We start from the raw sequence: 26478 nt of genomic DNA on the forward strand, positions 1-26478 counted from the left end.
GCAGAGCCTAAAAGCTAAGAAACTTAGTGTCCTTTTACTTCTCATATCATTAATGATATCTTAAGATGTTAAAACATAGTATTTTAGATCCATATTATTATTATTGGTTATGTCCTATTGCCTTTTTTAAAGGATTATTTTTGATATGTGTTCCATTTTATTGAACATATTCAAAACAATTTATCTTCCTCTTTCCCTTCCTTCCTCACTTCTTACTTTCTCCATTCCTCTTTTTTTCTCTTTCTCTCCTCCTTCCCTTTCTTTCCTCCTTCTCCTCCTCCCCCTTCTTGTTACATGGCTTACCAGCATTTCTTTAATGCTTTACTTTTTTTCCCTTTCACATGAACAGTAATTCTGGGTCACAATATTCTTTCCTTGAAACTCTGTTCATGTTGCTTCTTTATTTTTTGAATCATTGTTTTGGGAAAGACTTGTCATGCTAATCTGATATGTTTTTCTTTGAATGTACATCTTAATCTCCAAAAATATGTAAAAATTCTCTTTGAAAATCAGTTTGCTTCTTGAATAAATTGTAGAGTCAGTTGAACTACTCATGAAACTTCCAAAAAAAGATAGCAAAATATATTTCAAATGCTACATAATTAAAAGTATAATACTTTCCAACGCTTGGTATTGTCAGCTCTTAAAATTTTAGCTATTCTGATGGGTATGTAGTGGTATCTCATTGTGATTTTAATTTGTGGGGTTTTTGGTGACTTGTGATGTTGAGCATCTTTTCATATGCTCATTGACCATTCCTGTCCTTTCTCTTTTGAAATAATTGTTTAACTGTTTTGCTTACTTTTTGTTGGCTTGCTTTTCTTCTTCTTATTGAGTTGTAAGAGTTATTTTTTATTTAGATACAGTCTTAGCAGATATCTGCTTCACTTTAAGAAATTGAGTTGGAAATTGTAACCAAACATATGGGTATGCGTTGATAAGAAAGGACTTTATGTAACTGCAATCTGTGGCATACGTTCGTATGTAACACATGTGCATTTTGTTCCTATTGCTGTGACAGATTGCCAACACAGTGGTTGAAAACAGCACAAATTTATTATCTTACAAGGTCTATAGGTCACAAGTCTGAGAAGGACCTTACTGGGCTAAAATCAGAGTGTCAGCAGGGGCACTTATCTTCTGAAGTCTCTAGGAGATAATCCATTTCTTTGCCTTTTCTATCTTTTGGAGGGCTCCCAAACCCCTTGGCCATGGCCTTGTTCCTCCATCTTCTAAGAGAGTGACATCAGGTGGAATCCTTCTCATGCTGTCATCTCTCTGATGGTTCCTCCTTTGTCCTCCTCTTCTGCTTTTAATGACCTTTGTGATTACATTGGGCCCTCCAGGATAATCTTCCTATGTTAAGAGCATTTGATTAACAACCTTAATTCCTCTTTGCCAGTGTAACATAACATACGAGCTCTGGGATTTACGGTGTGGACATCTTTGTGAAGCTGTTGCTTGCTTACCACAGTAAGTATTATTAATTCTTAATATTCCTCCATATTTCTGTTTTTTTTTTTTAACCCATGAACTTCTGGCTTCAATTGCATCAGTAAGAGGCCTTCTACAGTGTCTGAGGAAATTTGACTGTGCAATAGAGGTGTATCTGAAATACCTTTGAGTTAGGAGGTTTACCCCATGCAAGTGAACAACTTGGGGTGGAGAGAAATTATTGCCCAACATCACTCTCTTGATTGGCTGTTATGAGAAAATGCCAGCTGCAAAGAAACCCCTCAAACCTTGAAGAAATTATTGCAGTGTTCAGTTAGTAATACTGAGCTGTTTAACTGTTTTTCACATTAAAGTCTATTGTCGAGAGCTCACTGAACCAGAGCACATAGAGCTGACACGTGGTTAAAGGGTTAGTGTAAGAGCAACAGAAGCTCTCGGACACAATTTCTGAGTGCCAGGGAGGCTGTCCCTTCTGAGCTTTCATTCTGTCACTTGGAATCAGTGCTGCAGTCTGTACTCTGAAATTTCCCAGAGCCTGACAGGCAGCGTCCTCCTTGTGCTCAGGAGTCCAGTGGCAAATGGGAGGTGTGTGCACCGTATTCCCTCGTCCACTTCTCAGGTTTGTTTAGGTGCCGTACAAAACTTCCTTCTTTCATCAGTCAAAAGAAAACAGCAACAGCAAAACTCACCTGTAAACTGATTCAGGAAAATTACTTCCTTTTGGCCTCCCATTATTTTCCCAGACGTGTGGATCTCATTGTGGGCCCATTTGTTATTAATAAAACAGTCATCATACTCACATGCATATGGATTTCTTATCACTTTGGTTTACTATTGAAACAAAAGGCTACCCTTGAATGAGAGACTTCTAATGAAATATGAAAACCGTATTAGTGACTGTTCACTGAATCACTTTCGTGTAAGTGAGATTGGTGTTTGGTTTGGTAAATGTTGAGGGTACTAGTTACGGTGATTTTGAATGACCTCAGTGACTCTCTGAATTTGGGTAGGAACCCATCTGGTCCTTTGAAAAGTTCAGCATATAAGTCATTGCATATTCAGTAATCACTTGATAGATTCAAACTGTGACTAGCACTCACACCACTCAGAGGCCCTGATTTTCTGTTAGTTCTTTGCAGTTGGCAGTAGGTCTCAGAGTGGATGTTTTTTTTCTTTGGCCTTGGTGTGTGTGAGGTAGGAGGAGTGGGGGAAATCTGATTTTCTATGTGAATCTTCATGGTTTTTAATCCAAAAGGAAAAGACCAAATACTTATGGAAAGCAGTACAGAATCCTCACAGGATACAGATCATTTGAGTGAGTGAAAAATGAATTTGTAAGCTATTACATCAAAACTAAAATGAAAAAGATGATGTAATTCTCAGCAGAGCAAAGTTGATATTTTGGAAATTTTTATTTTTGTTTCAGTTGGAGTAACTAGAAGGTTCATTGGCATGCACACATAGGACTGTATCACTCACATGCCATTCTCTGGATCTGGTATCTCTTGATGCCAAAACCACATAGAATGCTTTTAAGATGGAGTCTAAAAAATACAGAAACTAACTGACCTGTAATTAACAATGAAGTGTTACTTTTTTTGAGAGTCTCTCAATGCTATGACACAAGGCTCTCCTTATGTCTGCAGTCACTTATGTTAAACTAGTTTCTCATCTTATTTAAAAGTTGACAATCTTCATGAATATATATTTTGTTTAGCTCTTCCAATAATTCTGTGGGAGAGAGGGCAGATGGCTCCATTCTTCTATGGTAAATTAGGGGTCTGTTATGACCTGTGATGATTCAGATTTTACCCTACCTGTAAGCTAACAAACTAGCGTGTTTATGTTCTCTGGATGCTGACAGCAGAAGTAAGACTCCCAGGTCAGAGGTAAAGGCCACGCAGCAAACAGCATGAGAGTGGTGGTATCACGACTGTTTCTTCATGCCCTCTGAGTCCCATGGGATGACACAAATCGACCTGGCTGGATGCTGCCTTTGCAGCGGGTTGTGTCACAGAAGAGGAACGTACTGTTTTTATAGCGAGCGCTAACCAAACCTGCTCTTTGTCTGCGTGGAGACATTACCTTATCCTTCAAAGTTGCTTGTTGCAAAAGCAGCCCTGAGAAGTGGCCCAGATAAAGAGCTCCCAGGGCCTTCTGTTCTTGGCACACTCAGAAAGGATGTGCAAGGGTGTTCAGGGCCCATGGGTATTGTCTGCTCAACAGAGTCAGCGTTGAGCTGATGCTCAAATCTAGGTTTTCTGATGCTGGCTTCAGTACTTTTTCATTAATGTTAATTAATGTCAGTGTTAATATCCCTAATATTAATACCTATACCAAAATGAATTCTAAATATCAATACCAACAATTTATGGAAAGTGTTAACCCTACACCAGAGACTGTGGGTGCTAATTTATATGCATTATCACTGAATCTTGTCATATGTCTGGAGATAGGTTTTGTGTCCTCCTTTAAAAATTAGAAAACAGGCCCAATTAACTACATTTCCTATGTTCACACAGCTAGAAAATTGTAGACTCCAAAATGCATACTATTTTTAGAAGCCCAGACTGTCTCCTTTGTGGATATAAATTTAGTGTCAACAGAAATTCTCTCGATCCAATTGTTTCCATCACAGCCTTGCGAGTCCTTGAAACCCTCACTGTTAGAGATTTGGTCTTTTGCTTTAAGAATCTATTTCTTGTCAAAATTCCAGATTCCTTGGGAGAGGCAACAGTGTCACATCAGTCATTGTATCTTTTAGAGTGAACAACTGGAGAAGGTCCTTTCAAGTTTGTAAGTGCTGGTGGAGTTGGGGGCAGACAGAACGTGAGGATGTAGGTGTTGCTTTGGGAAGGGAAGGTGACAACTAGGGGAGAGGTCAAGGCCTGAGAGAAGGCTGGGCTATAAATGGGAGCACTCTCCACCTCAGCTTGTGGTCAGTTTGCTTCGGCTTCAGTTCAGCTGATTCTGACAGCCTCCAATCTCTATTCAGGCAGAGGCAGTTCTGTAGCCTCAAGGGTTTGGGCTCTGGGGCCAGAGTGTAATCCTAACTCATCTAATTCTCAGCTGTGTGATCTTGTATATTTTCCTAACCATGGTGCCCCAGTTTCTTCATTTGTGAAATGGGGATGATAATAGGGTTGTTATGAAGATTAAATAACTTCTAGGGTTAAAGCACTTAGAAGAAACCTTGACATTTAGTAAGCATGTGACAAACGTAAACGGTATTATTGTATGTTCTTATTTAAGCCACATAAAGACTTTGTTTGGAATGAGACATAATATAGAAAATAAGAGTATTTTAAAAACATAACCTCCTTTAATTTATTATAATGTCATGTTAATAGTGTCTTCTTTATGATTTTTGACTTGCATGAAAATCCAGAAATAACTGAGAAATGATCAGTTAGGTTCAATGGATTGTTAATGCCATGTACATAAAATTAATTATTTCCTGAATAAATCACAGCTAATTTGAGAATAAAATCAGTTGCAATTTCTTTGGTTACAAAAGCATTGCTTTATTGATTTGACATCTGGGAATTCCTATTTTGTATCAGTCCTGGGCTGGTTTCTAGGGAGAGCACCCCTTTGAAGATAATGTCACCCCTCTACAAGGAGCCTAGTCTAGTAGAAAATACCAAGAGATGAACAGATTAGTACTTTTAAAAAAAAGAAAATTGTAAGAGACATAAAAACATAAAGAAGGATGGAAAAAAATCACATATAATCTCACTTCCCAGAAGTAATTCACTCTTTACAGTTTTGATTTTTTAAGTCTTTCCTTATATATTTTAACATATAAACTCAATATATGATTTGTATAAGGCTTTTTTCCTAACATTATATTGCATTCATTTTTTCATATGATTAAATAATTTTAGGAAACGTGATTTTAATGGCTGGGCTTACCTCATATGCACAGTTCACAGTTCATTTCAGTATCACTCTCCTTGTTGTAAATTTAGGTTTCTAGTTTTTCACTAGACCATAGCTAAAACATGAGAACTATCTTCTATGAGTCTTTGTGTGAATCTCTGATGTTTTCTGTGGCATAATAACTCCTTAAAACAAATACAAATGATCCATAAACATCAAGAAGGGGGATTACTACTTTAAAAATTTGAAATAGATGTTGACAAATTCCTTGTAGAAAATTTTATCAATTTATACTATCATTAGTATAATCAAAAGTAAATTATTCTGCATTCTCAATAATACTGGTTTCATTTTATTTTGACCAATTCTTAAGGAAAAATCATAGTTTTCATTTCTTTGGTCATTAAGGTGAGTATTTTCTGTCCATTTGTGTTTTTATCTTAGTTAATTTTTGAATAAAATTGAGGTTTTCATTCCTTTTTGACCCTTTAAATTTCCTTTTTTTCTAAACTGCACATTAATGTTCTTTGTCAAGTTTTTCATTGCCATATTCATTTTTAATTGAAATTTATGTAATAAGAACATTAAAACTTTGCCATATTTGTGGAGAAGTTTCCTTCAATTTCGTTTTTGTTTTTTTTCTTTTTTTTTTGTCTAGTCTGCAGAGGGAAGAAAAGAACAAACTTACAGAGAAGCAATTGTGAGACTGTGCAGGTCCTGAGAGAGAGAAAAGACAGCCTGTAAGGTAGGTGTAATTCTTTCCCTTCTTACACAGATGAGGGAAAAGATGCTTAGAGAATCTGAGAATTTGTCAGTATGAGAGGCAGCCAGTAAGTCTGTGGGTTGCAGATCTCTCATGCCCACAATAACAATGTGGATAGGAATTGTAGAGGAGTGGGTCTGACATGATTACATTTACCTTTATTTATCATTGTATTATATTATTTCACTGGTTATAATTAAGAAGTATTTATTATGTTTTCTCTTTGGAAAAAGGTAATTAAAAGAAGTGTAATGGATGTAGTAAATGCTTCAGTGCATGTTTGTATCCTCATTTACTTGAAAAAAATGTGTATTCTGCTGTAGATGTGTAGTGATTTACACACATCAGTTAGATTCTGTTAGCTGATGGGGCTGTTAGATTCTTCTGTGTCCTTACTGATTGTGAAGACTACTGTTTAGTAGTTTTGTCAGTTGTTGAGACAAGAGTGTTAAAGTCTCCAGTTACAGTTGTGAATTTGTCTACTTTTCCTTTCAGTTCTCTCAGTTCTTGTTACACTGATTTTGCAGCTTTTTTTTGGTGTATTCATGTTTAGGATTGCTCTATCTCTTTGGTGGATCTACCCTTTTATCATTGTGTGATGTTCCACTTTGTTCTAGGTAATTTTCTTTTTTCTAAAGCCTACTTTTTCTGTTATTAATGTAGACACTCTTGCTTTCTTTTTTGATTAATGCTTGATATATCTTTTCCCATCATTTTATATTCAATTAGTTATAATTGAAGTGAATTTTTCTAAGATAGCAGAGGACTTGGGTCATTTTTGTTTTTATCCACTCTTTTAATCTTTGTCTTTTAATTATATATTTAGACTGTTTACATTTAATGTAATTTTTAATATGTTAGTGCTTAACCTTGCCATTTAAATATTTGCTTTCTGTTTTTCATTTCTCTATTTTCCTTTCCCTGCCTGCCTTTTTTGTGAGTCACGTGAACATATTGTAGAATTTTTGAATTTGATTCCATTTTGATTCAGGTATAGTGTTTTTGAGTGGACCTTTTTGTATCGATCTTTTTCTTTTAGTGATTGTAGTTATGCATACAGAAATTATTCACAATCTATTGGTGTCAACATTTTTGTAGTTCAAGTAAGTTTAGAAAATTTACCTCCATTTAGGTCTCTTTAACCTCCATTCCTATAATATAATATAGTGTTTTATAATATAATATAGTCTTAAAATATAGGAAACTTAAATATGATACATTTAAAATTTTAAAACATAAGAAACTTAAAATATAGTATAATCTGTAAAAAATAAGAAAAAAGACTCTGAAAGGTGGAGAGAAAAAGACAAGGCTATTTAGGGATCTTGGGACCCAAGGAATGAGACAGTGGTGAGTTCCCTGAGATTCCTTTTTGGCTCCCATATATTCCAGTTTGGGTGTTGGAGAAACCTGCACCCTGGAAAAGATCAATGGCTTCAGATTAAAAGCCCAAGGAAAAGCCTCCTCTTTCTAGGTGGGAAAAAAGCTACTTAGCAAGACAGAAAATTTTATGACAGTAACAAGCTTTCCAACCAAATATCATGGAAAAACACAGGTCCCCTGCTACCCTAGTCAGCAAGGACTGAGTGGAGAACCTAAATTTCCACTCTCATTTGGTAATAATAAGACTTTATATTAAATTTATATTATATATAATATATATAGTATTCTGATATTATAATATGATTTCTATTCTAAATTTGTTGAACTTTGTTTCATGTCTCAGAATATAACCTCTCTTGGTGACTGTTCTATGGGGACATGAAATTAAATTTTACTGTTGAGTGGAGTGTTCTGTATGTTATTCAAGTTTAGCTGTTTGATAGTGTTGTTTAGTTCTTCTGTAATCTTTAATGATATTGTGTTTACTTGTTTTATCAATTACTGAGGGCAATATTGAAATGTTAATCTGTAATTATGGATTTGTTGATTTTCTTTTAGCTCCTTTGGTTTTTGGCTCATGTATTTGAAGCTCTGTTGTTAGGTACATGCCTTCCTGGAGTGTCGACTTTATTATCATTATGTAGTGTCCCTAATTATCCCCAATATTGCTTTTTCTCCTGAGGCTTACTTTGATATTAATATAGTTCCTCCAGCTTTCATTTGTATGTTTGCATGGTACGTCTTTCTCTATCCTTTTCCTTCTTACCTATATGTCTTTAAGCGTAAAGTAGATTTCTTGTTGATAGCACATATTTGAATCTTGCTTTTTAAAATCCAATTTGAAAATTGTTTTGAAAATTAAATTTACATTTGATGGTATTATTTGTATGATTGGATTAAAACTTACTGTTTTTTTTCCAAGCTGTTTGCCATTTCTTCTATCTGTTCTTTACTCCTCACTTTTCTCCCTAGAGCATTTTGCAATGTTTCCATTTTATCTTCTCTACCAACTGATTATTTATACTTCTCTTAAAATCTGTTTTAGTGGTTAACCTAGGGCTTATAATATGCATGTTTAACTAACAGTATTTTCAAATGATATAATACTGCTTTATGTGTGCTGAAAGGGCCTTCACATGTATATTCTCAATTCCTTCTTCCCATCCTTGTGCTATTGTCATACTTTTTAAGTTTTCAAATGCTATTAACATAGAATGCATTACTACATTACTATAATTTTTGCTTTAGAGTAATTGAAAAATAAGAAAAAATTAATTTAATTTTATCTTCATTTATTCCATTTTCTTTCTTTCTTTTTTGTTTTGTTTTCTTTTTTTTTTTTTTTTTGGTAGATCCAGTTTTCAGTCTGATACATTATTTCTGCTTGAAGAAGTTTAACATTTCTTGTTAGATTTGTTAGCAATAAATTTCCTTAGTTTTTGTCTGAAAGGTGTTTTTCCTTCATTTTTGACAGATATTTTTGTTGGATAAAGAATTCTGGGTTGACAGTTTTTCTTTTACCATTTAAATGATATTATCTTCTAGCTTGGATGTTTCTGATAAGAAGTTTTCTGTAATTCTTGTCTTTATTCCTCAGTATGTAATGTTTCTTTTATCTCTGACTGTTTTCAAGAATTTCTCATTGCCTTTGTTCTTAGCAGTTCAAATATGATAGGTCTAGAATTAAAAAATGTTTATCATGCTTGCTGTTCTCTGGACTTGGATCTGTTTGCTTCATAACTATCACTAATTTGGAAAACTCTTGTCCTTTATCTCTTCAAATGCATTCTTCTGGACCTTTCTTTCTTTCTCATCCTCTGCAATATTGTTCAGAAGCTCTTGGATGTTCTTTTAAAAATTTTTTTCTTTCCTTTTTTCTTGTTGAACTTCAGTTTGGGTAATTGCTGTTGACTTTTTTTCAAGTCTGTTTTTTCTTTCAAGTATAAGTCTACTGATGAGCAGTTGAAGGTGTTCTTTATCTCTGTTGCTGTTTTATTCATTTCCAGCATCTCTGTGGTGAAATTACCCCTCTGATCTTGGATGTCTTCTACCTTTTAAATTAGAAACTTTAACTTGTTAATCAAAAGTATTTTAAATTCTCTGCCAAATAGTTTCTTCTGCCTGGGGCAGAAGCTGGATTTTCATAGGGTTTTCAGTTGTGCTCAGAGTTGCTTATTCCTAAGTGAGTTTATAGAGAACCATCACAGACCAGCATGCTTAGCTGGCCAGCTTGTTGGGAGTGAAACTGAGATAATAGTAGAAACACTCTGGCACTGTCTTCATTAGGATTTTATTCTCACTAGAACACTTAAACCTGGTAAACCTAATTCCACAACTCTAAATTCATAAGCTCTTCATCACAAGAGTTTATTCTTCCTTTAGCTCTTAAATAAATGTTCTGAGCATTAATTTAAGTATAACTTTTTAAGGAGTATATTATAGGTTCTTTTTGACCTAATTTATTCCTCCTTTAGCTCTTAAATAAATTTTCTAAGCATCAATTTAAGTGTAACCATTTAAGGAGTATATTATAGGTTCTTTTTGTCCTAATTTGTTAAGAATGTTTCTTTTTTTCCATCATAATCTTCCCTCACTAATTTCTACAGGCAGTATGTCTTTAGAAAATGCCCCTAAGTCTCCAGCACACGTCCAGACAACTAATACAAAGATTTTTTCAAAATACAGTATTATTTGGACATAGGAAATAAGCTATGGTTACCAAAGGAGAAAGGGTGGGAGAAGAATAAATTAGGAGTTTGGGACTAACATATACACATTACTATATATAAAATAGATGAACAGGATTAACAGTAAGGACCTACTGTGTAGCACAGGAAACTATATTCAGTTTCTTGTAATAACATATAATGCAAAAGAATCTGAAAAAAATATGTATGTATATGTATGAATCACTGCTGTGCATTTGAAACTAACATTGTAAATCAACTACACTTCAATAAAAATAAAATTAAAAAAAGACAAAATTACAGTGTTGTTTTTGGTTGCTGAAGAGTCAGCTGCAAAAATTCTGTGGGTGGCTTTGAAGCATAAACAGATACACACACAAATAATGTGACAGTTCTTTTAAAAAAGACCTTTAAAAGAATATTTTATTCATCTTGATATTGGGGAGTATGTTCTTATCAGCGACTTTTTTTGACATGTGAATAATATAAGCTTTATTTCACAAGTTATTCACCCAGCTACCTGGCTGTCCACCCATTTATCCACTCATCCATTACTTTAGTCAACAAACATCTTCTGAATGCCCATCTGCCAAACACTTCATGAATACGACAAAGATGCTTCTTGAAGGGAGGTTATCATTTACCAGGGGAGATAAAATGTAATAATAAGGAACAATAGTATATAATAAAGTGTGACATTGTTACTGCTCCCTGGAAGCAGAGCCTTTGTGGAACACCTGTTTGCCCTTTCAATTGCTAACTAATTTCCCGCCTGCCTTCTCACCTGTGCTCCAGTGCATGACACATCCTCACTCAGAATGAGACTGCTGGTGTTCCTTTCATGTTCTCTGGGGTTAAAAATCTCTCCCTGATGTACACGTACAATCCCAATAATATTTATGGGAGTTACTAGTACCAGCAGGAGGCTTTGCCCCTGAAGCTGTTGGAAGGCATTTGAACAGCTTTTCAGTGAAGATTAATGGTTACAGAAAAGAGAAAAAAAAAATCTTGGTCTGTCAGCTGGAAGTTAACTTGAAGGGATATAACAGAAGAAAGCCAGCAAGGATACTTCACAAGCGAGGTGTGTTCGAGGAGCTTATGTTGGAACTGAAGCTTTGATGAATTGCATGTGTAATGCTACTGATGGGAAGATGTCAAAGTTTGTGGATAAAAAACAGAGAAAATAATGAAGGTTACTATTTCAGAGTGCCAAAGCACACAAACAATCTGTTTGTCCAAGAGAATAGTAAGCGAATGCATTTCTTCGGGTTAAATTCATTTGCCAAGACTGACTTAGAAAGAAAGCTGCCCACGTGGAACTGTGCTGATATGAAGGAGATGCAGATTATCTTTCCATCTGTTCATGTCATCTGTAATTTCTTTTATCAGTGTTGTAGTTCCAAATACATGTCTTTTACCTTCTTAGGTGGGTTTATTCCGAGGTATTTCATTCTTTTTGATGCGATGGTAAATATCTCCTTAATTTGTCTTTCGGATAGTTCATTGTTAGTGTATAGAAATGCAACAGATTTCTGTATATTAATTTTGTATCCTGCAACTTTACTGAATATATTGATGAGCTCTAGTAGTTTTCTGGTGGTGACTTTAGGATTTTCCATGTATGGTATCATGTCATCTGCAAACAGTTACAGTTTTACTTTTTCCTTTCCAATATAGATTTATTTCTTTGTGTTGTCTGATTGGTGGGGCTGGATTTCCAATATTATGTTGAATGAAAGTGAAAAGAGTGGGCATCCTTGTCTTGTTCCTGATCTTAGAGGAAATACTTTCAGCTTTTCACCATTGAATGTGATGTTAGCTGTGGGCTTATCATATATGGCCTTTATCATGTTGAGGTATGTTCCTTCTATACCTACTTTGTTGAGAGTTTTTATCACAAATGAATGTTGAATTTTGCCAAAAGCCTTTTCTGTATCTATTGAGGTGATTATGTGGTTTTATTCTTCAATTTGTTAATGTGGTTTTACCACACTGATTCATTTGTGGATATTGAATCATCCTTATGTCCCTGGGATAAATCCCACTTGATCATGGTGTATGATCCTTTCAGTGTATTGTTGGATTCAGTTTGTTAATATTTTGTTGAGGATTTTTGCATCTCTGCTCATCAGTGATATTGGTCTGTAATTTTCTTTTTTGTGATATCTTTGTCTGATTTTGACATCAGAGTGATGCTGGTCTTTTACAAAAAAAACTTTTTGGTGGGGGAAGTAATTAGGTTTGTTTGTTTTTTTGTTTATATATTTATTTTAATGGAGGTACTGGGAATTGAACCCAGGATCTCATGCATGCTAAGCATGGGCTCTACCACTTAGCTATGCCCTCCCCCTGATGCTGGCCTTTTAGAATGAGTTCAGAAATATTTCTTCCTCTGCAATTTTTTGGAATATTTTGAGAAGGATAGGTGTTAACTTTTCTCTAAAAGTTTGGTAGAATTCACCTGTGAATTCTGTGATGGTCCTGGATTTTTGTTTGTTGGGAGTTTTTAAATTACTCATTCAGTTCCATTACTGGTAATTGGTCAGTTAATATTTTCTGTGTTTTCCTAGTTTAGTCTGGAGATTGTATGCTTATAGAAATTTGCCCATTTCTTCTAGGTTGTCCATTTATTGGAATACAGTTGTTTGTGGTCATCTCTTATGAGTCTTTGTATTTCTGTGGTATTGATTTAACTTCTTTTTCACTTTGATTTTTATTGATTTGGGCCCTCTCTCTTTTTTCTTGATGAGTCTGGCTAAAGGCTTATCTCTTTTATTTATCTTTTCAAAGAACCAGCTCTTAGTTTCATTATGTTTTCTTTTTTCTTTCTTTCTTTCTTTCTTTCTTTTATTATTTTTTTTTTTTTTTGGTCTCTGTTTCATTTATTTCTACTTTGATTATTATGATTTCTTTCCTTCAATTAACTTTTTTTTAAAATTCTTTTTCTAGTTCCTGTAGGTGTGAGATTAAGTTGTTTATTTGAGGTTTTTCTTCATTTGGAGGTGAGTTTGTATTGCTAAAATTTCCCTGTTAAAACTGCTTTTGCTGAGTCCCATAGATTTTGGATCATTGTGTTTTCATTTTCTGTGGTCTCTAGGTATTTTTCTGATTTCCTCTTTGAGTTTTTCAGTGATCCATTGGTTGTTTAGTAGCATATTGTTTAGTCTCCATGTGTTTCTGTTTTTTGCAGTTTTTTTTCTTGTGGTTGATTTCTACTTTCATAGTCTTGTGGTTGGAAAAGATGCTTAATATGATTTCAATTTACTTAAATTTATCAAGGCTTTTTTTGTGTGTGTCCTAGCATGTGATGTATTTGGGAGAATATTCCATGTGCACTTGAGAAGAATGTGTAGTGTACTGCTTTTGGGTGGATGTGTATGTATATTTTTAATGGCTGATTAATATTTCTATGCATGTGTTATATATTTATCATATTTTCTCTATACATTCATTCATTGAAGGACATTTAGGTTGTTTCTATATCTTGGCTGTTGTGAATAATGCTATAATAAACATGGGAGTATAGATATCTCTTCAAGATATTTAATTTATTGATAGAAATATTTTTGTAAATCAAATATTGGCAAGTATGTGAGAAAATGAATGCTTTTTTATTCTTCTGACGGGAATGGCTATAGGCATAAACTTTATGGAGGGAACCTGATAATGTGTGACAAAGTCCTTAACAGGTTCCTCAAAACCTGTAGGAGTTTATCCCATGAAAAAGCATCAGATATTTGATCAAAGATTTGTGATCTTTGACATAAGACATTTATCACATTATTTATAATAGTTAAAAATTGAAAGAAACCAAAACATCTAATACATGATAACATGCAAGTATTAAAAGTGATATTTTTGAAGATATTTAATAGGATATTAATGATATTAAAATTAAAACTATATATATAATTGGATAATTTTGAATTTATAGAAATGTTTCATATACACAAGTATACTATTTGAAGAAAGATGAGAACAAATACAGTGAAGTGTTTAAAGAGGTGGAAACAGTGTGTGTGATTTTAACGGTCTTTTTTTATTATGCTTGCTGTTCGTTCACTCCAGAATTGTTTGCAATGAGTATATAATATTTCATGATTAGTTAAATGTGTTATATTAAAAATAGCTTCGTAAGAATAGCAGTCTAATATTACTGTGTAGAAAATATTTCTCCCAGGCCCATTGAACTTTGAATAATGGTATATATAATTTAGAAAGCCAAGATGGGATTTTAAAATTTCTTTGGACTATTTGTTGGTCACTCAACAATAGAACATCCAACAGAACAAGTGTGTCTCTAAAACCATACTAAAGTCCATGCATCTTCCTTGTTGTCTCTTTCCAGCAGTGTAAGATAATTCTATTTGTGATTGCAAATAATTGTTTCATTAAAGTATCAGCCAGCCTTATATTCTTGAATAAATCAAAATTTTCAACACGAAGAGAGGTTAGTTCAGTCAAGTTATGCATCATACAGACATTGATGCCACAGGACCTGAGCATCTGTCTATACCAGGGTCTGGTAGCTTTCATGAAGAGCAGGTTTGTTTGCAGCAATACATGATTCATTTAAGGAAATGTGGTGTTTTTAGACACACCCTCACAGACCGCGTGAATGACATTTTCAGTGCTGTCAGTGCATAACCTGAATAACCATCGACAGCAGCTTGAATGCTCAGGAATTTCATTGTCAAACCTGAAATGGGACAACTCATGAGCACAGGTTTTAAAAAAATGGAAAGTATGTAACTGAAAATGGCCACAAATGAATTAGAAACATCTTTAGATTCTCAATTAAAGAACACATCACTTTAATTTTCTTTATGGTACTTAAGGATAGAGAGATGGACATAATTGTATGAATAGATCTGTATTCCTTTTCATTTACATTAAATTTATTGTCTACATTAAAATATAATTGACTGCACTTTAGAATGAAAAGATGGTAATACCTGGCACTTAATCATTAAAATATTATTTCTTCATTTTGATAGTGAGTAAACTGAGCCTCAGAAATGCTGATTAACTTGTTGAAGGTCACAAAGCTCCCAAGCCTAGATTCTAATTCAGCTTCGTCTGCAAGCTACAGGCTTACCATATGAACACTACATCCCTTTGAGGGAACTTGACTCTTTAAAGGGCACAGAATTGGGTCTTCAACCTGCCCAAAGAGCCCTTCTTCTCCAAGGATGAGCTCAAGACCAAGGTCACCCAGGGGGAAGCAGGGATAATAGTCTTGATTCTGCCACCTGTGGCTGCGAGAAATTTTCCAGGGAAAAGTTGGGTCAGATTTTCTGGTTTGATTGAGTCAGTAGAGACTGTGCTAGGGGCAAAGGGGAGCCATCTTCATTTCCATGTTTGCAGCCTGGCCTCCCAGTTAGGACCTTTCTGCTCATGGAGGCAGATCTTGCCAGATCATGAAGGCTTCATCTGGGAAGGAAATTATCTAGGGTTCTTGAATTTACTCTGTTCCTTTGGTCAGTGGTGCTGAACTGGTTGGACTTAGATTTCGTGTATTAGGGACACAGAGTTTTCCTGGTGACACATGAAAATATTAAGACTATGCCACTTCTCTGTTCCCGTGTTCACTGGTAAGTGTGACAGGCACACTGTAACCCTGCAGCCTGGGAAGGGTCACTGTGTACCCGGTATTTCTCCTAATCATCACCCCGTTGCTCATGTCCTGCTCTTTTCCTGCCAACGTTACTTGCCAGGGATTATCTGCTGGCTCTCTGCCCTGATGCCTTCCAGTGCCCGGTGCTGCGTATGCCGAGGGGTCTGCTCTTGCTGCAGTGGGAAGCCAGGATGCGCCTCTGCCAAGGCCACATAAAGAGGTCCAGGGACATGCAGAGCAAGAAGCAAGCCAGCCAGGGATCCTGCACGCAGCACAGCTGAGCACCCTGGCTAAAGCCTGGGGCCTGCGCTGATCTCACTCAAGAGTTAAAAATCCAGTAAAAAGGGGTTTTGGTACTCCTTCCTCCTTCCTCTCTCTTCTCAACAAGTAGATTGATTTGTAGGACATGAAACATGCTAGTTGAAAATTACCACTTTGGGTGACATCAGGAGTCTTCCCTTAATTTGTGAAACCCTTGTTTCCAGAAATAAGGCATGTTTTGTGGTCAGTAATGGCTTTCAAATAGCTGAATAAATCAGAACCTGTATTGTTTCTTCTTCATTAAAAAGCTTACCTTAGCAAGAACCAATTTGATTATGACCACAGTGGTGCAGAGGAAAATTAACCCCTATTTTACATTGAAAGAACTCCAATATATAAGTTCAGCCATATTATGTGATTCTCATTGTTTAGAGAGATCAAAATAGTGATTCATTTGTGGATTATTCCTTGGTTGATAGGAAGCTATCTTGCAGGCATTTCTAAAAATAATATATTCAAGGGAAAAAATTGGCTGTTATATACTATCTACTAATAAGGAAAGGATGATAGATTAAACAAGAGTTACTTTCCCAGGGAAACTGTTAAATATTTATGTAGGACACAGCAAACAAGCACAATAAGAATGAGTTTTGGCAAGTTAACAGCACAATTTGTCTTTAAAGTGCTTTATAAAAATAAGCTAATTAATCCTCCCACCCTCTGTATAATAAAGTGGAAAAATTGTTACCCTTCCTTTTTTGTTGTTCATCAGCTTAGTTTAATTTGAATAACTTTCAATTTGAATGTGGTTTTCATCCTCCTTGGTGTCTTCCTCAGTAATAGATTTATTACTGCCTCCTGGAGACCCAAAGATGAGACTGAGTCAGATGGAGCTGGCCAGTCGCTGCTTGAGAGCTTATCTGTGACTTTCTGAAGGTGTAAGTGAGTCGGAGCTTCCCAGAGGACCGTGGCTCCAGGCAGGCGGACAGTCCCTATGGTACGTTTCTCACTGCAGGGAAAGGTGAAAGTTAGATTCAATACAAGTGACTTCCATGATTGCAGTAAACCGTTCAAGCATTCTCCTGGCGACGGCCTGCCTTACATTTACATAAACTGACTGTGGCCGTTTATCAACTTAACAACTTTATCAACTCTTTCTTGCAGTTTTATTGAGATATAACTGACATATAACATTGTATTAGTTTAAGGTATACAACATGATGGCTTGATATATGTATGTATTAAAAATGAATAATTATAGTTTCTCCTTCTGATGAGAACTTTTAAGATTTACTGTTTTAGCAACTTTCAGATACATAGTATTGTTAACAATAGTCAGCAGGCTGTACATTAAATCCACAGGACTCTTTTATTTTATAAATGGAGGTTTGTACTTTTCGATTACCTTTCTACATATCTCTTGCCTCCCCAACCCCTGGCAACCCCTGACATTTGGCAACCATGGCAACCGTGAATCTCTTCTATGATTCGATTTTTTAGATTCAGCGTGTATAATGAGATCTTATAGTATTTATCTTTAGCTGTCTGACTTATTTCACTTCGTATAATGACCTTAAGGTCCATCCATATTGTTGTAAATGGCAGAATTTCCTTGTTTGTAATGGCTGCATAATATTCCTCTGCGTGTGTATGTGTGTGTGTGTGTGTGTGTGTGTGTGTGTGTGAGACACACATAGAGAGAGAGAGAGAGGTTTTCTTTATCCATTCACCCATCACGGGACACTTCAGTTGTTTCCATGCCTTGGCCACTGTAAATAATGTTGCAGTGAATATGGGAATACAGATATTTCTTTGAGATAGTGATTTCATTTCCTTTGGATATATACCCAGGAGTGGGATTGCTGGATTATGTGGTGGTCCTATTTTAAATTTTTCCATATGGGGTAACTTTTCATATTTATATAATTTTAAATATACCTGGAAGAATCACACGAACAGTATAAAGAACGCCTCTAGATTCTGTACTTCAGTTATGCCAGTTGTTTATATTTTACCCCATTTGCTTTATCATATTCTCTCCTCTCTATTGCTCTCGTTCTCTTTCCTTTTTTTTCTGAATGTGGGAAATGGATAAGACATAACCTGATTTTCTCAGAGTTCTGAGTATGTAAGTGCTCAATATTTAGAAGATTGGTATATGCTGAAAATAATAGTATTGGCTTGTTTTCAAGACAAGTCTTTAAATAGCAGTAATGTTTAATAGAGCCAAATAATTCAAGAATAAAAAAGCGTGCATTTTGCATTTGAAGTAAATCTCTTACATTTAGGGCTAATTCTGCCACATAGTAGGTATTTAAGTATTCAGTGAATAAATGATTATAAATTATTTAAAAGCATAAATATTGCAAAATTGTATTTATTCTAACACACGTTCTTTCTGCAACAAGGAGATGGATGAGAGTAACTTTTATTCTGTCATTTAGAACATGAGTGTTTAACCCTCCAAACTTGCTTAATAATGCAAGCCACAAACTATAAGTTATCTTTACATTAGTGAATTAAAATGTGTTTTTATTAGCTTCTGCTTAAGCTTAATTCTGCAAAAAGTCATCACAACTGTGGTAAGTCTTAAGTTAACTTCTATTAGTTTGGATTTGGAATCAGGGAATGCATGTGTCTTTAAGAAAGAAGAATACTATGACATAAAAAGTCTAAAATCTTAAGATAAATCTGAAAGGATCTGAATCAAGAATTTTCTTGTCATTACATCATCATTTTTGGTGAGGAAAATGGGGTGGGATTACTTGTGCTAATGTCTTTTTTGAGAGAAATCTGTAATCAGTTGGATTGTAGAGACAGTTTGGGGTCAAGGCGCCTATTTGGCATTCTACTTTCCTTCCAAATAGATAGCAATATTTTATTGTTGACATAATTCATCTATATTGTCATAAGAAGTTAAAATATCATTACATGAACATTCTGATTATGTCTATATGATCAGATTAAAGAAGACACTGTGTTATTTGTGGTGGAGACATCTGTAATGATTAATTTTATTTGTCACTTTGGCTGGGCCACGGGGTGCCCAAACATTTGGCCAAACAGTGTTCTGAGTGAGTCTATGAGGGTGTTTCTGGAGAGACTAACATCTAAATTGGTAGACTGAGTAGAACAGATTGCCTTCCCTAATGTTGGTGTGCCTCATCAAATCGAATAGAATAAGTTGGATAAGAGGGAACTTTACCTCCTGACTGTTGAGGTGGACATTGGTCTCCTGCCCTCGAACTGGAATGTAAATTAGTTCTCCTGGTTCTCAGGCCTTCAAACTGGAACTACGGCATTGGCTCTTCTGAGCCTCCAGCATTTTGACTGTAGGTCCTGAGACTTCTCAGCCTCCATAATTGTGCGAGCCAGTTCCTTATAACATACAGCTCTCTATCTATCTATCTATCTATCTATCTATCTATCTATCTATCTATCTATCTATCTATCTATCTATCTGCCTATCAATCAATCTATCAACCAATCAATCATCACCTGGAATCAATATCCTATTGATTTGACTTCTCTGCAGAACCCGGACCAGCTTTAACATCCTTTAGGGCACCTTCTCATTTCACAGTCACTCCTTCTTCTTTGGCATCTGCCTTTCAACCTGCATTGATGGGTCCTATAGCCATTTTCTCCTATTTGACTCCACCTCGCAGACACAGTTGAGTAGCCCAGAGGTGGACATCTGGCTCCAGGTGGGCCTTTCAGATGATTTATCTCAAGAATTTGAAATTAGTTCTAAGAAGGAGGGAGAAAGCATAGTTTCCTACTTGGCCAGCATGTGACATTTAGACTTGGGAGTTGTGGGTGGCTGTTTTCTGGCATGTGGGGGAGAAGCAGAGAAAGCTATTCTGCAAAGAGAACAGAAAGTGTCACTGCTGAAGAACAACGAAGGGGCCCTGACCTTCTGAATGAACTTCTCATTCCTCTTCCCATCACTTCCTCAAGCCTGGATGCTTCATGCCTTTGGTTTCTTGTAATACCCCTGTATCAGACCCCTTCCCCTCCACCATGTATTTTATCTTTTACTTATGTTAGTTGAAGTTATTTTTATGTACTTGCATTGGTAGGCTAACTAATACACTGGCCTGGCCCATTTTTTTACTTCTGCTTGCTTGTTAACTAGAGCTGGTGAGAAAGTCAAAGAAAAGGTGGGGTGGGGATCTGTTCAGGTGTAGCTCACTGAGAAGCAGCCACAAAACAGTCAGTTCTAATTGGAAACCTGCATTTTCATGAAACAACCTAAAGAGTAGCATTAGTTTCTACATTAAGAAAATAATGCTCAAGCCAGAATGTATTACTTATTTTTGAAATGTTGATTTGATACTGTCAGAAGAGACAACAACTACACTGCAAGAATGAATCTTCTCTGTAAATCATTTGGCGTCATGAATTCAGGGTTAAGGTTTGTTTCTTTGTCAAAGGACTACTCAGTAATTGTGAACATGTACAGACATCCTTCTAAAGTGTCAGGACAACACTGCAAAATTTGCTGTGAGAAGTACCTGCAGTCCTCACCGTGGGATTAAATAAGATACGTGCTCAGCACCTGGCACATAGTGAAGATTCTGTAAATGTCAGCTATTATCTTCAGATTTAGAAGAAAGCAGCTCAAGTGTTCACTCACTTATCTTTGCAATCCCATGTGATTCTTCCCACATGCAATTTAAGCCTTGTTATTTTACTCTGAACCTGTCTGTATGGAGAAGTACCATAATGGATGTGAAGTAAAGCACAGGGCTTCTTGTCAGCATCTAAACAATGGCATTCCTGCCGCAGGATCTCCAGAACAGGGCAGTTGAAGACAAGGACATAGCATCATTTCTTTCAGTAGCAAAATGAGAGTAGGATTTTGGTGTCCAACTCCAACATCCTAGAACATCAGGACCCGCAAATGCTGTACTTAGTCCTTGCCAGTTCCTTCTTCTGCTGGTTCATTATTGATGGTTATGAATGAAGCTGCCAAAGAGAGGAGGGAAGGGAAAAGTGGGCAGAATTCTTGTTAAGGTATTTCTGTTTCTGGCAAATCACTCCTTGGTTATGTAGAGCAACACATTTATCTGGAGCCCTTTTTAAAAAAAGTGAATGTTGCCTTATAACGAATACTAAATAAAACCAATAGATTCCAGATTAATTTTTAATGAGTAGCGGTTGTGTTCTGCATGTAATAATATTGAAATTAATACATAATTAAAGTAGATTTGTACAGAATAGTTCACTTGAGAGTTGAGTAGTGGAGAACAAAATTGAACATCTCCGAAGGCGACCCACAGCTCTGTATTCAGATTTTTCAGACACAGAGAGAGGTTAGTGTTTCCATGAGGCAAAGCCACACTTCCCAGAGGCAGTGGAGATTGTCAAGAACTTTGGCCAGGGCTAAAACCTTCCATGTTAGTTCATAGCAGGTGGCACTGGACACTAAGTAGGACCAAATTGGCATATGTCACAGCCTTGCCCAGAGTTCTGTCAACCTCACAGTGATTTTTCTTCTATAATTTCACTGGCTAATGATTTTCACCTTTCTTAAGGCATGTTGTTGGGTCAGACCTTGTCACTTGGAAGAAGTAAGCAAGTAGTGGTGCCATTCCACATAGCTTTCAATGTAATTTGAGCTTATTATATTGTAGATATCATATTGGGATAATGGACACTCCCCAAATGACAGGGAAATACACTGGGGGTCCAGCTCCTTGCCCTGCAGCTCCACTGCAGTTGCCTTCATGAAAGCTGTTACCCCTCTGGCCCAGGAAAGTGAGGAAGAGGAGGAACTAGGAGGACGTGAAGCTGGCAAAGTTAACAATCCAGCTGTCCCACTTTCCTGCAGAGCCTGCTTAGAGAAGAGTCCTCCAGGGCAGAGCCTCTTAAATTTTAAGGGGGTATGCAAATTACCTGAGGATCTTGTTAAAAAGGGAGACTACATTCTCTTTCTAACTTACTTCACTTCAAATGACAATCTCCGGGTCCATCCATGTTGCTGCAAATGGCATTATTTTATTCTTTTCTATGGCTGAGTAGTATTCCATTGTATAAATATACCACAGCTTCTTTATCCAGTCACCTGGAGATTGTCATTCTCAGTGAAGTAAGTCAGAAAGAGAAAGAAAAATACCATATGATATTGTTTATATGTGGAATCTAAAAAAAAAAAAAAGGACGCAAATGAATTTATCTAAAAAACAGAAACAAACTCACAGACATAGAGAACAAACTCATGGTTACCAGGGAGTAAAAGAGGTGGGAAGGAATAAATTGGAAATTCAAATTTTGCACCTCTTGGGGAGTGATGGAAAATATTAGTTATCTTGATTGTGATGGTGGTTTCATTGCTGTGTAGATCTATCAAAATTCATCAAATTGTACATCTGAATTATGTGTAGTTTACTGTACAGGAATCATAGCACAATAGAGGTGTTTTAAAAAAGGGAGATTACAATTCAGTAGTTCCAGGGTGTGGCATGTGATTCTGCATTTCTAACTGGCTTCCAGGATGTGCTGCTCCAAGGACCACACTCTGAGTTGCACAGGGCTGACATGGTCTCTGCCTTCCACTTCGTCTGTGCTCCAATCTAGAGTCTAGACCGAGACCCCAGACTGATGGTGGAATTCACAGGGACTCTGTGGGAGAGAATTTCCTTTACTCTTTTACTCGTCTCTTGGCAAAGCTGTTGAGCTAGACAGGGTTTTTGCCTAGGGTTCATGGATTACACTGTGGATGAAATGTCTAAAACTATTTCCCATTTCTTGATGACAAATCACTTATTTTTTAAAAAATCATTTTTTTGTTCTGAAATAATTTACATAACTTACTTATCTAGCTCTAAAATAAAAAAACCTCCTACTTTCATTTTTGCTGTCAAAGTTTCCCCAGAAGACAGAACAGTTTTATATAGTCAAAAGGTAGTTTCGCCTTCACCAAACTGAGAATACAGTATCTTTTCTCCACCTACCCACCTCCTCCCCAGGGATACTGTGAACATCCATATAGATTTTCCAGACCAACCACTGACTGGTCCTGGAGGAAACTAAACCTGTATTATAGTTTCAGAGAAATGGGTCAAAGGTCTTTTCTTTATTTAATAAAAACATCAATTCTGAGACCACAAGTTGCTTTTGCCTTTCTCCCTAAAAAGGACAAGACAAGTATGATGATAGGCAGAATTCCATATCAGTACTGAAATCAGGGAAGGGAAAGTAAACATAAAAACTTAAAAAAACAGATGGAGGAGGGCTGAAGATAAACAGGTGCTTCCCATAAGCACAAAGGAGGAGCCACTGCAGAAGTGACCAGGTGATCCTAGTCTCAAGCTCTGAAGTGACTGTGGGAGTTGGTCAGTTTGTTGGGGGGCATAGGGTTGCATGCTAGAACATAGGCTGTTTCTGTCCATCTGCAGAGATATTTTCACAGATTATGCTAAACTAGATGTCTACGGCAAGTGAAGGCTTTACAAAATATGAGAGATGCTGGTGTAGTTTAATGTAACTGTGATTAGGAAGGATTCTGAAGAATGATTGGAAGGGAAGGGAAAGACATCGAGACAGACGAATAGGTAAACATGGAGTGATGAGTGGGGTGTGCGTGTCTGTGTCTGGTGGGGTGTGTGTGTGTTTAAGATCACTGACAGTTTCTCAGAAAGAAGGTTAAAAAGAGACAATGCCATAATAATTAGACTTCAGGAGTCTGGCTCTTCTTAGAGTTATTAGAATAAGATACAAGCTTGATCAGTATTCCTACTGGGCCTTTTATTTAGCTTCCAGTGAAGGGTTTTATTTCCCTGAAATATGATTCCAATATGATGATCATAAGCCTTGGTTAATTTTAAGACATTTCTCTTCACTTATGAAAAAGGGCTCATCAGCAGTCCCTGCCAAAAATTCATTAAAATACCTTTTAAGCTCCCCTTTAAGGTCATTTTCAGTATTCTTTGCACTGTTAATTAGAAAACTGCAGTTTCCTTTTTTGCTACCAGAAACTCTCTCCAGTAGCATCTTTGACTCTGGCATTTTGCTGACTTCCTTGTTTCCCTGAATTTGACTCTAACAGAATAAATGGCTCTGTTTTTGCTTTGCTGTATTTTCTTTAGCTACTGGTTTTGCAGCCTCGATCGCTGATAATCCTGAAGCTGTCATTTATTAATTTATTGAGATGCTCTTCACATTCTCCACAGAGTCAGAGAAGATGCCAATTAAATTTGTTACTGCAAAAGTGAGATCACAGAAAATGCATTTATATGTTCACAGTACTAACTTCCATCACATTGAATCCCAGTTTCCTGAAAGTACAAAGTGTCTTATATGTAAATTCAATATATACTTATTGCTGCATCTTTGCTGACGTTCAGCAAATAACATTCAGTATTGCCTTCAAGAAAACGTGTAGATGAAAAATGTAAACTTTATGTTGTATGTATGAGAGAGATTTCCCGAAGAGGACTCGGGAAACCTAGCGTCTAGTCCCAGTAATGGGCCTTGTTTCCACAGCAAGTCAGGGGCAAACACTAAGCCTGAACTTACAAAAACTGGGCATGCCTCAGAATTACCTGGAGACTCTAAAAATACTGCTTCCTTGACCTGACTCAAAACCTAGCTAATCAGCCTCTCTAGTGTTGGGGCCCAGGAATCTCTATGTGTGTAAATCTCCCTAGAGATTCTGATACCATTATTCCTCTGAACACTGTTTGACAGTCAGTATCTTATCCTGGGAATATACAGAAATATTAAAGTATTGTTTAATATAGGCAAAGGTGCTGGTCTAACCAGGACCAGTCCCTTGAGTCTGAGGTGGATGGAGCTGGAACACCTTTTCACCTGTGGATGAGGGATGTGAATTCAGTAGATAGAGGCTGAGGATTCTATCTGGGAAAATGATTAGATTTCAACTGGAATAAAGTCCAACGCTGGTAATAGAGAAGCAGTGAAAGGTGGGAACAGTGCTGCCATGCTGTTTAACTTCAGTTGCAGTTGTATTAGTTATCCATTGCTGTGTATCAAATCACCCCCCACTTAGCAGCTTAAAGCAACAGATAACTATTTTATCACAGTTTCTGTGGGTCAGACATCTGAGTCTCTCATGTGGTTGCTTTCAAGCTGTTGATTGGGGCTGGAGTCATCTTAAAACTTGATCTGCTTCTAAGCTCATTTTTGGTGCCTGTTGGCAGGCCTCAGAAAGTCTCCTTCCAAGCTCACTCACATGATTGCTGGCAGGCCTTGGTTCTGGGCCATTAGGTGTGGCAGTTGGCTTTTCCACAGCCAGTGACTATAGAGAGAGAGGAGAGAAGAGAGAGTAGGAGGAGCAAGGGGGAGTAAAGAGGAGAGAGAGAGAAAGAAAGAGAGAGAGAGAGGGAATATCCTTCAGATAGAAGCTGTAAAATTCTTATTCTAACCTAATCTTAGAAGTGACATCCTGTCACTTCTGTGTGTTCTGCTATCATAAGTGCATCGCTAAGTCCCACCCATACCCAAAAGCGGGGGACTTAAGTACTTTAAGAGGAGAAGAGTAGCAGTGAATTTGTAAACCTTTCTTTAAAACCTCCACAATAGACTGTTTCTTCCCTCCCCTAGTTGTGCAGTGCACAGCTTACACAGCTGCACATGGAAGTCCTGGATGAAAACAGAAAGATCAAGAACTAGGAGTAGAAGATGAGAAAAACCTGAGATTAGTCAGAGAAATTCTGGCTAAGAAGCAGGGATGTATGTGAAGCAGTGGAGCACAGTGGGTAAGGGCTTCATGTTCAGCTTACCTGGTGTGATTCACAGAGCTTCCACTCTCTAGCTCTTGCCAGTAAGTCTCCTCAACCTCTGTTTTATTGGGATGTAATTGACAGTAATTTAACATCTTAAGTTTCAGGGTTTTTTAAAAAAAATCTGTATAAAAGGGTAATAAATGGGCAATAAATTTGCCAGCCCCCTAAGGTCACTTTTCATATTTAATTCTTCCATGAGCTCTTTTAGTGCCACCACTACAGCATGTCTCAGATTGACCCACTTTTCTGCATCCCGCTGCCATCTCCCTAGGCCAAGCCTCTGTCATCTCTGACCTGGGTGGCAGTAATGGCCTCCTCGCCAGTTTCCCTACTTCCACACTTGCTTTTCTAAGGTTCATTCCCCACACAGAAGTCAGAATCATATTTAAAGAGTACAAATCAGATCATGCCATACCTCTGCTTAAAACATTCAGTGCTTTCATGTGTTTTTAAAACAGATCAAAATTCCTTGCCATGAATTACAAGGCTCTGCATCATCTGACTGCTGCCTAGCTTTCTAGACTCACTGTGGACCACTCTATCTCTGGTGTCTTTTCTGCTCATCTAGCAAGCAGGCTGTTTCCTACCTTAGGGCCTTTGCACTTGTTCTCCCTGTCTAGGACCTTCCATGGCCATATCCTTCATGTTCTTCAGGCCTCAGCTTGGATGTCACCACCC

The 26478-nt window shown here is 36.7% G+C and overlaps 1 protein-coding gene across 1 annotated transcript in view; it reads left to right on the forward strand.

The window, feature by feature from the left end:
- Window positions 1–26478, forward strand: part of LOC141577578 (uncharacterized) — a 736830-nt gene that overhangs the window by 47789 nt on the left and 662563 nt on the right. The window contains exon 4 of the mRNA XM_074363186.1: window positions 5996–6082. Coding sequence (XP_074219287.1) covers window positions 5996–6041 — 46 coding nt within the window. The 3' untranslated portion in view covers window positions 6042–6082. The remainder of the gene's footprint in view (window positions 1–5995; window positions 6083–26478) is intronic.

This window comes from Camelus bactrianus, chromosome 4 (assembly GCF_048773025.1).
Source record: "Camelus bactrianus isolate YW-2024 breed Bactrian camel chromosome 4, ASM4877302v1, whole genome shotgun sequence".
Classification (NCBI taxonomy): Eukaryota; Metazoa; Chordata; class Mammalia; order Artiodactyla; family Camelidae; genus Camelus; species Camelus bactrianus.